Below are 13,583 nucleotides of genomic sequence, written 5' to 3'. Positions count from 1 at the left end.
AATTGTTTTCTAAATAACCGAGACAAGTAGAAAGACTCAAATGACCAAGAAATTGCCAAAGATTTTATTTATAGGAACTGGTCTGTTCAGTATCTTACCTAGAGAAATCAGAAAGCAGGAGAATTTTTTATCATCCTTTGGCTCTTTATCTTCTTTTTATTTGTTTTGTGTCTAAATTTCTGCGTCTTCTACTTACTGGAAATTTTCACATATTTTATCTTATTAACTTTTTTGTTTTTATTTTTACATATCTGTGTTTAACGGATTAATTTTGTTCTATATCATGGTTTCAAATTCATAACAGTTAGAAAAATAAGCGGGATTAATGTTTGCGAGTCTGCATCTGCCTCATAAATATAAATTCCGCACATCTTTAATTTCACATTTTACTTTATTTTAGGTTTGTTATAGGATTAATTTTCCTACTAATTTCTACATAGGATAAAATCAAAATAATAGCTATGTTCGCATAGAATGTTCGCAATATTTTATTCTGCATTTTGCATAAATTTCGAGGTCCTATTTGCAAACATAAATTCCACGATCTTTTCTTCCGCAAACATTTCTTCCCTTTCTCAGAGTTTATTATTTATATGTAGTTTTAAAAACAAAGTTAGTTAAGATTAGTAAATTGTTTTTAAATAAATGACATATTTCGTTCAATAGAACCTAATTTTTCCCTTCTATATAATCACAATCCAATTTTGAAGTCCCGTTTCTTATACAAACAAATTGTACGTACGTTCTTTCGCAGATTACGTGTTTCCGATTTTATTAAAGACTAGCTGGGAGACCCAGCGTCGAAACGCCCCCTTCTACCAGTATTGACAGTCAATCCTTCAATACTAGGAGCTTAACTTTAGGTTTAACGCTTGAGTTGTTATAAACCGTGTTGTCTGTCAAGGTGAAGCACTTTGGCAAACGTATACAGTATGTCGCAAATCCAGAGAAGCGCACAGGTGTTTTAGCACATCGGGTGTAATGTATTTCCCAAAAAACAACCTTCCCACAGCTTTAGCTGAAATAAAAACAAAATTAGGGTTACAACCTGTTGTTACCCCGTCATAGCAAAAACAGTTGGCTGGCATTTTTTTAACTTGGGGAATAAGGTCCTGCGAAGTTCTAAAATTTAATCGGGGCAACAGGATGAGCGCTTAGTAGAGGCAAACCATGTTGGACATACATGTAGGCATAATACCCTTTTCAAAAAAAATTCATCACAACTTCGATTTCAATAAAGCACTGGAAACATTACTCCGTCCAGCTAAAACAATTTTAGCAACAATAAGTTTTCATGAAAGTAACCTATTCTTGCAAACTTTGCAAATTGTGGGCAAAAAAATAAATCAAGTTGTTTAATTGTGAATCAATAAACTTAAGACTTTTGCCAGATTTATATTAAAGTAAAATGTGTAGCTGCCAAACTGTATTTAGCATAAGAAGAATTTGAAAATTTCGTTGCAGCTAACTGTGCATTTGGCTAATTTCACTTTTTTAGCTAGAGATAGCTAACAGCTAGATAGCCCGCAGTTGCAACGTAGTATATATCAGATTGGTGAAAATAACACAAAAAGAAGTATTGCTGGCTAGGATCAAAAGCTCTTGTACCAAACTGAATAATAAGACTAGCTAGATAGCTGGCCTTTTAGGATGCTTTCTCGAAATCTTAAACGTAGCCAAAATCTTAAAATTGATGAGTTCAAGAAAATAAATATTACTTTAGATACAACGTATTTAGGAGGGAAAAAGTCAAAAGGAAACCTAAAGGCATTACACCATAACTTCCAAACCAAAATCATTACTTCCAAACAAAAATGGCCTTCGTGAGCGGAGTCCGACCGTAACATGTTCCCTTCGTCAGCATTTTGAGACTAAGAAAGAACTTGGATTGGTTATTAGCAAAAATCTGAACAATCAGAGCTATACTACAATTTTTTACTGGTTTAATTCTTTCATAAGTTTTCAAAATACAAGTATCCAACTTGCTTGTTCCTCTTCTTGTCGCACTTTGTCAACCTGTTCAGCCTACACATTGTTCTGTTGTAGTTTTTGTCAATTTTGATGCTAAATGAACGACAATTTGGCCTGTGGTTTTGGCACAATCTATAGCAGTCATTCACAGATAAAACATTGCTTTCAAAGATAAACTCTCCGCTTGACACGTAATTTCTATCACCAATAGTCGACAGACTTGCTTGAGCATCGTAGACGCTTATCTTTGATTCTGTAGTTTTCCATCTTCCAAGATCTGATAATAAAACAAGCGAATATACCGCTTAAATTGTTACGTTACTGTTGTAATTTCTCAAACTTTAAAAAAGGCTACCGTCAATCCAAAATTATTGCATACTATGTCTTAGAGGATTTTGCAAGATAACAACTTTGCGTTTTATTATTTAAAAAAAAACGCATAACAAAATTCCCGCGAAGCCTTGATTAGGCTCTTCATCGTTATATTTTAGTCCAAGAGTATTCTCATTTTTCAAATGCAATCAATTTTGAACAAAAACATCATGTCAAATTATTAGTTCTTTATCGCAAATAACTTTACGTAAAATATACACCTCAAATTTCTTCATAAACCGGTACGACTTGGTTGTGATTGCATGCATGTATCTATTTCGTCAGAACTTGGAGGAAGAAAGGTCAGAATAAGTTTTTTTTTTACATGTTTGTTCGTTTTTACAATCAAATAATAACTGGAGCAAGTAGAAGACATATTTTGTCTTATCATCAAGCCCCATCTAGTTGAGAGAGGTTCAAAAGAGGAGGTTAAAATTAACGTAAAGAAACCTCTAAAGTACAAAAATGTGATACTAAAAGTATCGCGAATAATCTAAATTATTAATAACAAGAAATGTTTAGTTGTTTTCTTAAAATGCGTCAACAAGCAAATAGATTTTTTTATCTTCATCTAAGATTGTGTTCCATAATAATGGCCCGACTGTTCTACTGGTCACTAGTAAGGTCTTTGGAATGTTAAAATTGTTTGTTGAATGTTGTGTGTAATAAAAGATTACAGTCTAATAATTACACCCTACTTTCATTTCATAAGGCGTGCAAAAATATGGAGAATGGGATTAACGGGTTTGCAGCTTTCGGAGCTTAAATAAACCGAATCAGTTCTTTTCCTGTAATATGTTCATAAAAACGGACCAAATCGGGTTGGAGAACTTTAGCCTTTGTTCTTTGAAATACTATTTGCTTCTATCAAACACACGAAATATTTACTTTGAATGGGAATTTTAAAAGCTCTCGTGTTGCTGTTGTTTCTCTGAGCTTAAATATAAATTTATATAAGCTGAGTCTGTGTTTATGAGGGGAATTTTCGACATGCACTTTTTTTCCACTTTAAAAATTAGGGAAAAATTATATCTCAATTGCTAAACGACGAGTTACTTAGTTTGACGTTACGTCACAACGTCGATAATTTACTTCGACATCAATGTTTAATTTAATTAGTCATTGTGTTGCACTTTAAGTTTAAGAGGCTAAAATTAATTGGAAAGAGGTGAAAATAAACTGACGTCATCTCCTGTATGGATAGCTAGAAACTAAAATGCGGCCATTTTCCTAAACCTAGGTCAACCCATTCGTTTTGGCACAGACAGTTTAATTACGTCATCATAAAATCTTTAAATCCTAATATCTTTTCAACCGTTCGTCAAAAGGATATGATTCTATGCATTTTCTTGATCAGCATTTGAAGCTTTATACAGAGGCAACGGGTTAAAAAACTAAAAATCTTTTTATGTACATTGGTGGGACTTTTCTAGTGTCAGCAAATTTTATAAACTCTTATATATCCGTTATAACCGCGCGATCCTATCCATTATTTTGATCAGCGTTTCAAGCTCTACGCAGTACAGGTAACAACTAAGAAAAATTGTGAAGAAAAATTAAATAGTGGGTATATATAGTATATATATAGTTAAAACTGCATCCTCACGAGACAGTCTCAAATCACAATATTAGGTTACCTGTTAATAGCAGCTCATTCAATGCTGTTTGCGAAAGGTGAAGGTTCCATATGCGCACGTTATCTATAAACACTCCCACAGCTGTTAATAATCTTCGCACGTATGATGATGTTCCAATCGCGAAACGATCCTTAATAGGGGTCTCCGACATAAGTATACTGTATTCTCTAGTGTCGCATCCTTCTTCATTGAATGTCGCGTTGATATAAACACTGAGACAAGTTTTATTCCATTGAATAGTATAAAAATGCCAATCTCTATTACTGCCGTCCTTTGTGCGATTAAGAATTGGTTTCGTGTTGTGAAAAATGGACCACGAGTGAGTACCATTCCATACCTCGATTGGAATCACTGAATTTGTGAAGTGTTCCATGTTGAATGATTGAGAACTAAAAATAAACTCCTTGGTGGGCTTAATCCATTTTATCCAAAAGGATAAGGTAAAACCATCAACGCATTGTGAAGGATTAGTAAGGCAGGTTTTATTGAACTGATCTATTATGATGCCGCTGTTTGATTGACTGAAATTTGCTGCAGTTGATTTAAGGTTTTCGTCATAAAACAGGGTAGTTCCAGGAAGTTTCAAAGCTATGTTTTCATCTATTTTGTTACTATAGATCGCATTTCTGCCATCCGTGTGTTCCATGCTGTACCATGCGTTTGGCTGTGGCACACCAACTATAAGTAACACAGAACCATTTTTAGGTCGAAAATACCGATGTTTTTAATTGTAGAAGTGCTTACACATACTGAAGAAGAGCTAGTAAGGTAACCGAATGGGGCCATTTCAGGTTAAAACTAATTATTCAGGTGCTAATTTATTGAGCAGTACCCAACAGTCTTTAGCAAAAAAGTACAATAAATATATCTTCTTTAAAATCCTTTTGCTTCAAATTGAAGGCTCAATGGGAGAAGTCAGAGATTGTCAGCATACCTGTGATGTCTATTGACATGACGAAACATATCATGAAAAAATTCATGGCACGACAACTGCTCCAAACTTCTTTCGTGTTCTCTTCTTTCTGAAATTTGGTAAAACGAATATATCCTATCCATGCGAAAAGATAAATTTCGTTCATGTTGAAAATTTTTATATACTTGTTAAAGAATTTTGTATAAAAAAATAAAAATAATATTCAATAAAATTTTCGTGTTTGTAATATGGAAACTTTCGCTAAGGACAGAGAACAAACATCAGAGGTACTTGTTATTTTATTATTATGCTTGAGAAGAAAACTAAAAAGTATAAAGTGAAAAAAGATAAATATAAATTAGTGTTAAGGCTGAAATACACGGTCTGACCGTGTATTTCAGGCTTTAAAATGCAACATTCTCAACCGCAAAGCTTTATGAGATAAAACTGAAAAGTAGGTCTTATATCAAAGAACTCTGGGGACCAGAATGGGAATGCACCCAATTAACACATCAGTCTCCCGATTTCAGTTTAAGTAAAACCATGAATCGTTTCAAACTAACTGATTATGACAGAACGAAAGGGTTCTGAACGGGAGGTACTTAAACTTCACTTTAAATTCTGGAAACTGTTTTTAGCAGCAACAGCTTGTGATTTACAACTTTGATATATCTTCTGATAAAGATTTTGTTGTCAACATCGACTAGCTAATCTTTGCCGATTTAGAAATATATGCCCTGCAACCATATTAAGTCTTTTTTGCAATAAGGGTCACACAAATATTTTATCAACAACACTCTTTCTAATTCGCGTCAGCAACAAGGCAAGCAGAAAATGAAATTACGTCGGCAATTTTTTGAGAAAAATTGAATTAGAAAGACATAAGCAACAAGTTTTGGTAAAAAAGATATATATATTAATGTAAATTTAGGATCTCTATATATACATAAATTAGAAAAAATATCATGAGAACTTCATCGGCTGTTTGTATTAAACTGCATGAAATACGCAGCTGTAGGATCGTTGGTGTAGACTTCTTTATTTAGATTTTCCAACCTAGAACACAACAAGAATGTATAAACAAATATAGAATGGTTTCGAAGATCTGAGTTATAATTTTAAGGACTTATGTCTTTGGTAATCCGCTTGCATAAACAGGGTATCTGCCAATTTTTTATTTAATTTTTAGCGGTGTCGAGGTTTTCAATTGTTTTTCATTTTTTAAAAAGGTTTCTCAAGGCTTTTTACACAAATTTTCGCCATATCTTAAGTTTATATAGCACAGACACAAGGAAGAACCCATAAAAAACTCAAATGGCTTTTCTAGATATCTTAGTGGAAGGCCACGGCCTGTAAAAAGAACTGCAAAAGTAACAAATCAATGTTCATCTAGGTTTTTAAGGTTATGAGTATTTAAGGATTTTGAAGGTCCGACAGGCACCTTGATAAAGACAACAGATATAACCAGATTAAATACAAAACAAACAAAACTAGGGAAAATGTTACCGAACAAAAAATAGGGAAAATGTTAACGAACCTAGTGTTTTGCTCATTGGCAAGTCTTAAATTTTCATCGGCTTGTTTTTTCATGAGTTCTTTTCGCAATCGTTCTTGTTTTCTTTCGAGCATTAGAGCAGCTCTTGCATTATCTAGCATTTGCTTATTCCACTCGGCCTCCCTTTGCGCCTCTTCCTCCTTCAATCGCTAATAAGAGTGAAAATATTTTAGAAAACATACAATACAGTGAAAATATTTTAGAAAACATACAATGCGGCAACCAAACGCAAGTACAGTAAGCTAAGGTCATTTGTACCTTGTTCTCTTCAACTTGTTGATTTTGGATATTTTGGATATTATTCACTTCTGCTGGGCTCATGCCTTTCCATCGATCAGGTATAACTCGATGTGATCCGAATGCACTTTGAGCAACTGAAGGGTTTTCAGTCAACATGTCACCGTTAACATGATTCGAGATTTCAGTTAAATTATCCTCCAGTTCTTTTTGCTTGTCAAGTTCTTCCTTGGTCTTTCGTTCTCGATCTAAGGCTAAGTTGTAATCCTTCATAGCCATGTTAATAGCGGTTCGACATTCTTGTTCGGCACGTGCTAATTCTATGGCGCGTTGATCTGATTCAATTGCTTTCAAATCATATAACCATTGGGCTTGTTTTAAGTTTGCTTCTTCTTGCGCTTTTTCGTTCATTTGTTGCTTCATCCATTCTCTAAAGAATGCTGTTGTTAACAAAAAGTGCATTTACAACAAAAGATAAAAAAGAAAACGTCCTGCCTAAACTGATATAGTTGTTGTAATAATCAAATCCAAGCACAAAGATATCACTAGGAATTACATGTTTATTAAAGACAGCAATGAGACTCGTTGATGTTTTAGCCGACATAAAAAATGAAAGCTATCATCCAATCAGTTTTTAATATTTTTCTGCTCACGCAAAACCTCACCGGTGTTGCTCTTGCTGTAACTTCTTTCTCGCCGTTTCATTTAAATCTTCACCTAAAAACTTTTGCATACTGGAGATACCACATCTCGGATCATCATCAGAAATCCGGGCAGGTTTATCCTTCTTTTTACCATCCGGATCGTATATGTCAAATTCGCGTCTATCTTCTGGACGTTGAAACTTTTGACGAAATGCATTTATAGACTTATTAAGGTTGCGTAGATCATTTTCTTGGCGGTTTTGAAGCAACGTACAGATTTTATCATTTCTTGCCATATCTGCAGCTGTAAAAAAGAAACAGTATTTATTATATACCTAAAAAATTTAAGATATAGTTAGTAAATTACATACCAAGCGTAGTAAAACTTTTTTTCCCCAAAAATTTCAGGGTAGCAGGAAAAACACATACCGAATGCCTCTGATCTTCTTCTTTCCTGTTCTTTCATCCATTTTCTTTCAGCAACTTGTGTTTCTAGAGCCTGAACATCAATCTGTAGAAGAACATAAAATATTTTATTGCAAACTAGTTGGCATACAAATACTGTTTGTAAACAGAATTGAATGATTATGCAGTAAAAAATCGGTTCTATGTTCCATGTTTTGCCGTTCCTTGTTTTATATATTGTCTTTATAGCAGGGACCAAAATTATGATTCTGTGCAATCAATTAATTTATAATTCGAAATAAAAATAGCTTTTATACAACTCGTATAAATTTTGTTTATTGACTGGATTTTAAGAATAAATACTTCAGTTCTAAGGGATATCAGGAAGTCAATCAATTTCACACTTAATGATCTCAAAACTACGAAATATGATGAATAAAAGGCCACCTAGTTCCCAGGGCTTTTTTAGTTACTTTATGCACTTGCTAACTAGCTACCTTAAGGATATGGTAACCTTTTTGTATCAAAAAATCTATTTTTTATTAGTCATTTATACTAAAGAAACAACAAACCCTAAGAATGAGAAAACTATTGATTTATTCTTTAAACTCCTGGAAAGTTAACTTTACCCACATAAACTTACTTTTTTTCTCGGACCATTCACATGTTTAAATTGAAAAGGAATTGTGAGTGAATTTTTTTAACACGTATATATCATCCTGTTGAGCATAATTTGGTTTGCTTTCTTTGATAAACTCACTCCGTAGTTATAAATAATAATTTTAATAGGACAACCTTCTAAAAATTTACCACCCTTGCATTATCACCCTCGCTTTTTCGTAGTGTTGTGTTTTTCGTATACCATGTTAACATTTTAAATTTCTTTTACAAAACTACAGAAACTCTGAAAGGAAGAGTGCTACTGTGCTAAAGTCAAGGTGTTTATCTAAAAATGATTTTCCTGTTTTTCGCCAAAAATTGAATTATTTTAATCATAATATTCAGGACGCTACTGACATGAAAATGCAGAAAAAACTACAAATCAGGTGGACAATGAAATTTTCCATAAATTTCTTAAACTATAGGCTCATAAAAACCAGAAAACCAGTTAGAATATATACATATTTCAGGGGCGGATTCACACATTGGCGAACTCGGCACTCGCCTAAGGAGAAATTTAACCCTCCCGCGCTTTCTAGAATTGTGTGAATTAGGTTCCGTTTTCACTTCGCTTTTTTATATTATGTTGTAGCAGTGTCTCCTTCACGGTCCTTTCCGAGTCTGTAAGATTTTTCCCAGTGATACGGTACCGATTTAATACTTTGTCCTATTTCATACTTCAGGCTTGTTCCAAGAGACTCCATAGGCTACCGTAAAGTTTGGTAAAGTCGGCGAGAAGCACATCTCGCCGACTGTGGAGTGCTTTTCGCCGACTTTGGGTAAATTTACGGTAGTTTTCTATAGGCCGACTGTAAGTTCACCTTACAAGGACAATTGTTTATTTTAATCGTTGACCGTTGACCGTTACGAAAGGACCAGCTAGACATAGACAGACCTGGTGGTGGAATAATGAGGTTGACCAGTGTATAAAGGAAAAGAGGAAACTTTGGAAAGAGTGGAAGTCAGGTGGTAGTAAAAATATTTACTTAGAAGCTAAGCGTCGTGCTCGTACAGCAGTGTATAAGGCAAAATCAGAAGCAGAGAGAAATAGATTTGCAAATGTGTTAAGAAGGGAAGACCAGCGCAATGAGGTATTCAAGATAGCAAAGCAAATGAAGAAGACTAATCAAGATGTTGTAGGTGAGAAGTGTATACGTAATAATGAAGGTGTTTTGGCTAGCACAGAAGAGGAGAAAAGTGTAGCTTGGAAGAATTATTATCAGGGGTTGCTTAACACTGAGTTTGATTGGGATGAGGATAATTTGTCTGATGGTGATGTTGTAGAAGGACCAGCTATGCAGATCAAGACAGAATGGTAGTGGAGGCTATTAGGAAATTGAAGATTGGCAAGGCTGCAGGAGTATCAGGTATTGTTGCAGAGATGGTAAAAGCATCTGGATATATTGGAGTTGAGCTTATTACAAGTCTTGCTAACCAGATTATAAAGGATGGTGCTATTCCGAGTGAGTGGCAGTCGAGTGTAATAGTGAATTGTTTCAAGGGCAAGGGTGATGCATTAAAAAGGGGTAACTATAGAGGTTTGAAGTTGGTTGATCAAGTAATGAAAGTTATTGAAAGAGTGCTTGATAAGTTACTTAGGGAAAGGATTGATAGAGATAAGATGCAATTTGGTTTTGTTCCAGGGCGTGGCACTACAGATGCAATATTTTTACTCAGACAGCTTCAGGAAAAGTATTTAGGAAAGAGAAAGAATCTCTATTTTGCCTTTGTAGATTTAGAGAAAACTTTTGATAGAGTGCCACGTAAAGTTATTTGGTGGGCTATGAGAAAATTAGGTACAGCAGTTTACAAAAATAATAGCATTAACTGGATGACTACGTTTTCAGGCACATCTGTTTACCTTTAATTCCATTGATCTTAGAGTAAGATACACAATTGCCTTCTATTGCTGTGCTAGCAAGTGTGAACATGAAACTGTTTATAGTTTCACTTTCAACAAATTTGAAAAGGTTTTGTGTCAAATTTCAAAGAGCTTTATGTTTTCTTGGGTTTCTTTTTTATTTAAGTAACAAGACATTTTATAATATCACAATAAATCGAATAGCTAGCCAGCAGGTTATTTTTTGTAGCTGGTAAAGGGTGTAATGTATATAACAATATGTTGACTTCGTAACAAATTTTTATGTTTACTTTTGTAGATTCAAAGCTTCTGGCAGTAGACACTTTCCAAACGATTTTTTAACATGCCACGAAGCCAAGGAAGAGAACACTAGTTTTGGGAGGACAAGACTTTATGATGTTTTGGTGTAAAATCTCAAGCCTCGTATCGAAAAATTCCTGGAAATGGTGCTAATTATACAATTCGAATAAAAAAAAGGCATGGCTTTACTTAATGGATGAAATGACATAAGTTTTTCACATTTTCAGTAAAGAAGTTGTCTTGCTGATAGACTTGAAAATTTTTTGTGGTTCTACTAACATGGTGAACATGACTATGTAAGCATATATACTTATTACAACCCTATCCAGATGGACACGAAAACGTGAATAATGTAGTTAACGATATCTGTTTTTGAATGATTTTGCTTTGGTAAAAATTTAAAGTATTAATAGTAATTATTGCATAACAGCTAAAGGTATTTTCAAGTTTGTTTCAACATTAAGAGTCTGAGCCAGAAATTGTTACCAAAATATAAAAACAGTGTTTTTCTTGTTATTAGGCTAATAGGGCTAAATATTTTTTGACTGAATGTTGTGCTAAATCAGTGTTCATTCTTTTGTTTTTGTAGGTTGTTTTTTTGTAAGGTTGTTTTTAATTAGCTATAAAATCTTGCCATTTCTATTTTATTGTATTCATCTGTTGTTGTTTATGTTGTTGTTACTATGATATAATAATACAAATAAAACCTATTTACATATGCATTTTTATGTTATTGTGTTTTGCTTTTTTTTCTTTAATGTTATTAAATGTTTTGAAAAGATTAAATATTTTTACTTAGCCTTTAAGAGCTATTATATTCACCCATAACTTGCAAAAAAATTTTCTAAATGTGGAAGAAAGAAGAAGTTTTGCTGGTTAGCTAATTTTAGCCTTTCTTCTGAAAACATTATTTGGCTTTCTTTTAAGAATTTTATAATTGTTTTTTCCAAGTAAAATGTAAGAAATAGAGTTGTAAAGGTCCTGTCTACTGCATTTTGAAGTGCTGAAATAGGTAAATGAGCTAAAGCTTCTAGGACTTTGCCCCAGACCCCACTCAAGACCCTATCTGATTTTGACACGCGCAATTTTTGTGTAGCAAAAATTCTGGCTTCGCTTCGCAAATCCGCCTAAGGAGAAAAAAAATCCTGTATCCGTCCCTGTATTTTTGAATTATCTTACCACTTACCTTGAATCATTATTTTATCTTCCTGTTTGGCTTGTCTATGAAGTTATTGAAGGGGGTATTTCTTCACCCAAAAGCAATCCTACTAATCGGAAATGTAACCAAGAATTTTTCGTATCAAAGAAACATGAATTCAAGCAAGAGCCTTTAATGGATTATTTCCTTAATATAACTACACGCCCAGACAGAATTACTCATTTCTTAAATTTCACCAAATGGGTGTAATATAAATAAATGTGTAATGTAAATATAATTTAAAATTCTGGTAATTTTTTTCTGATTCAATGCTCCATAGAGATTCAATGTGCCATGGAGCTTCAGTGTGCCATGGAGCTTTAGTGTTGATTTTAATTGCCCATTTTTCTTTGAAATATTTATGTTAATAGCGTCCTGACTATTAAAACAAACATATATATATTTCGTGTCTGGTGCAACAATTTTCTCTACAACCACTCACATTTGATCTTAACTTTGTTTACTATCACTTTGAACTCTCTTTTGTATATAGCCTTTTTCGTTATATTTGGTTCACAATTCAGAAATTTGAACATAATATGTATATAGCTTTATTAAAAAATTGAATTTTGATTTTTTGTTTCGCAAAAAATAATATATACATACATTATGTTTTTTTCGTCAACTGGTTTTAATGAACTAGTTGGCACAAAGCCTGAATTACACCAAACCTAAACATTTTTGAAAAATGCTCCTGTTCTCTGTTGGTTACTTCGTATACTGTTGGTTCTCTTTGAAATACTACTGGTTACTGCTGGTTCCTACTTTTATTAAAAAATTTAGCAAAAAATTGCAAATAAAAGTAAAGTAGTTATTGTGAGTGCTATTGTTTTTGTACCTCCAGAACCTCAAAAACAAGGGTGCAATAATCTGCAAAAACCCTCTCATATATAAAAAGGTTAGCTAGCTATAGCTAGCTAGCTAGCTATAGCTATACTTCCAGCAGGAGACCTGAAATTTCTGAATCTCTTCTAAAATTCCAAACTTTCCAGTACTTGATGTAATTTACTAAGCAGACATTGTCACTAACGAAAACAAATAAAGCAATAACTTCTAAATTGGATAATAAGGTAAAATAACGGAAGCTAAACCTACCCCTATTGTCCTCACACGTGCATTAAATACCCTACTCTGCCTGTGCTGTTCTCGTATTCTTCTTCTCTCGATAGCTGCCGACTCCTTCGTGTCTATCGGTAAGTCTAACTTATACATTGTGGATTAGATAGTTTTCCAAATAAAATTGAAATAATGATTATCTTTGGTATGCAAGGTAAGCTGACTTCGTGTTTGTCACCTTCCTGATCTTTTGATTATTCGGCAGCCATTTTGATTATATACGTACTTTGTTTTGCAGTTTCCTTGGAGAAGTTAACGCATATCGGGTCTGGTTTTTACTGTGTAATTTATATTTGTAAAATTACTTCGTTCTGTTCAGTGCACAGTACTTAGAGGCGTGAAAATAAACTTAATAAACTTGAAATGAGATGATTAAGAAAAGCATAAAGATATTTTAGAACAAGTATACCGTTTCTGGTAGGTATAATGTAGTTCAAAATATATTAAAAAGGTAAACCGGGTCTACTATTTGTTTAATCTCTTCTTCGTTGATGTTTTCCCGAATCTCATTCTCATCCTCAGAGCTGATTATTGAGATAAACCTGTTAAGGACTTCAGATAAACCTTCTGAGAGGTCTTCTCTGGCTGTTTTTATATTTTGAGCCGTCTTCAGCTAAATTTTTCTCATTCAATTTAGGAGACAACTTCGGAATTTAGCCCAATTTTCTATAGTTTTTTTCTATATTGATTTTTTCTCTTATAGATGACTTGCCA

The 13,583-nt window shown here is 33.6% G+C and overlaps 2 protein-coding genes across 2 annotated transcripts; both read right to left on the bottom strand.

The window, feature by feature from the left end:
• Window positions 1-1,888: 1,888 nt before the first annotated feature.
• LOC130654820 (uncharacterized) lies at window positions 1,889-5,134 on the bottom strand. The gene is made up of 3 exons (XM_057457457.1): window positions 4,915-5,134; window positions 3,981-4,658; window positions 1,889-2,248 (listed from the first exon to the last, which is right to left on the bottom strand). The coding sequence occupies exons 1-3, from the start codon at window positions 5,057-5,059 to the stop codon at window positions 1,953-1,955; spliced, it is 1,119 nt and encodes a 372-aa protein (XP_057313440.1). The 5' UTR covers window positions 5,060-5,134; the 3' UTR covers window positions 1,889-1,952.
• A 652-nt stretch (window positions 5,135-5,786) lies between these two features.
• LOC130654882 (RIB43A-like with coiled-coils protein 2) lies at window positions 5,787-13,085 on the bottom strand. The gene is made up of 6 exons (XM_057457532.1): window positions 12,849-13,085; window positions 7,759-7,840; window positions 7,351-7,633; window positions 6,707-7,115; window positions 6,431-6,597; window positions 5,787-5,949 (listed from the first exon to the last, which is right to left on the bottom strand). Exons 1-6 carry the CDS (start codon window positions 12,963-12,965, stop codon window positions 5,868-5,870), a joined length of 1,140 nt encoding a protein of 379 aa, XP_057313515.1. The 5' UTR covers window positions 12,966-13,085; the 3' UTR covers window positions 5,787-5,867.
• Window positions 13,086-13,583: the final 498 nt, after the last annotated feature.

The sequence above is a fragment of the Hydractinia symbiolongicarpus genome, chromosome 8, assembly GCF_029227915.1.
Source record: "Hydractinia symbiolongicarpus strain clone_291-10 chromosome 8, HSymV2.1, whole genome shotgun sequence".
Classification (NCBI taxonomy): Eukaryota; Metazoa; Cnidaria; class Hydrozoa; order Anthoathecata; family Hydractiniidae; genus Hydractinia; species Hydractinia symbiolongicarpus.
This window is presented reverse-complemented; position numbering and strand designations above follow the sequence as displayed.

Bases quoted from the DNA above. Each gene is read 5' to 3' on its own strand.
- LOC130654882 (XM_057457532.1), bottom strand. From the start codon at position 12,965: ATGTATAAGTTAGACTTACCGATAGACACGAAGGAGTCGGCAGCTATC. The intron at 7,841-12,848 runs GTAGGTTTAGCT...GTTCTTCTACAG, and splicing joins CACGTGTGAGGACAATAGGG to ATTGATGTTCAGGCTCTAGA. The intron at 7,634-7,758 runs GTATGTGTTTTT...TCTTTTTTACAG, and splicing joins AAGAAGATCAGAGGCATTCG to CTGCAGATATGGCAAGAAAT.
- LOC130654820 (XM_057457457.1), bottom strand. From the start codon at position 5,059: ATGAACGAAATTTATCTTTTCGCATGGATAGGATATATTCGTTTTACC. The intron at 4,659-4,914 runs GTATGCTGACAA...TGTTACTTATAG, and splicing joins CATGTCAATAGACATCACAG to TTGGTGTGCCACAGCCAAAC. The intron at 2,249-3,980 runs GTAACCTAATAT...TTTTATTATCAG, and splicing joins GAATGAGCTGCTATTAACAG to ATCTTGGAAGATGGAAAACT.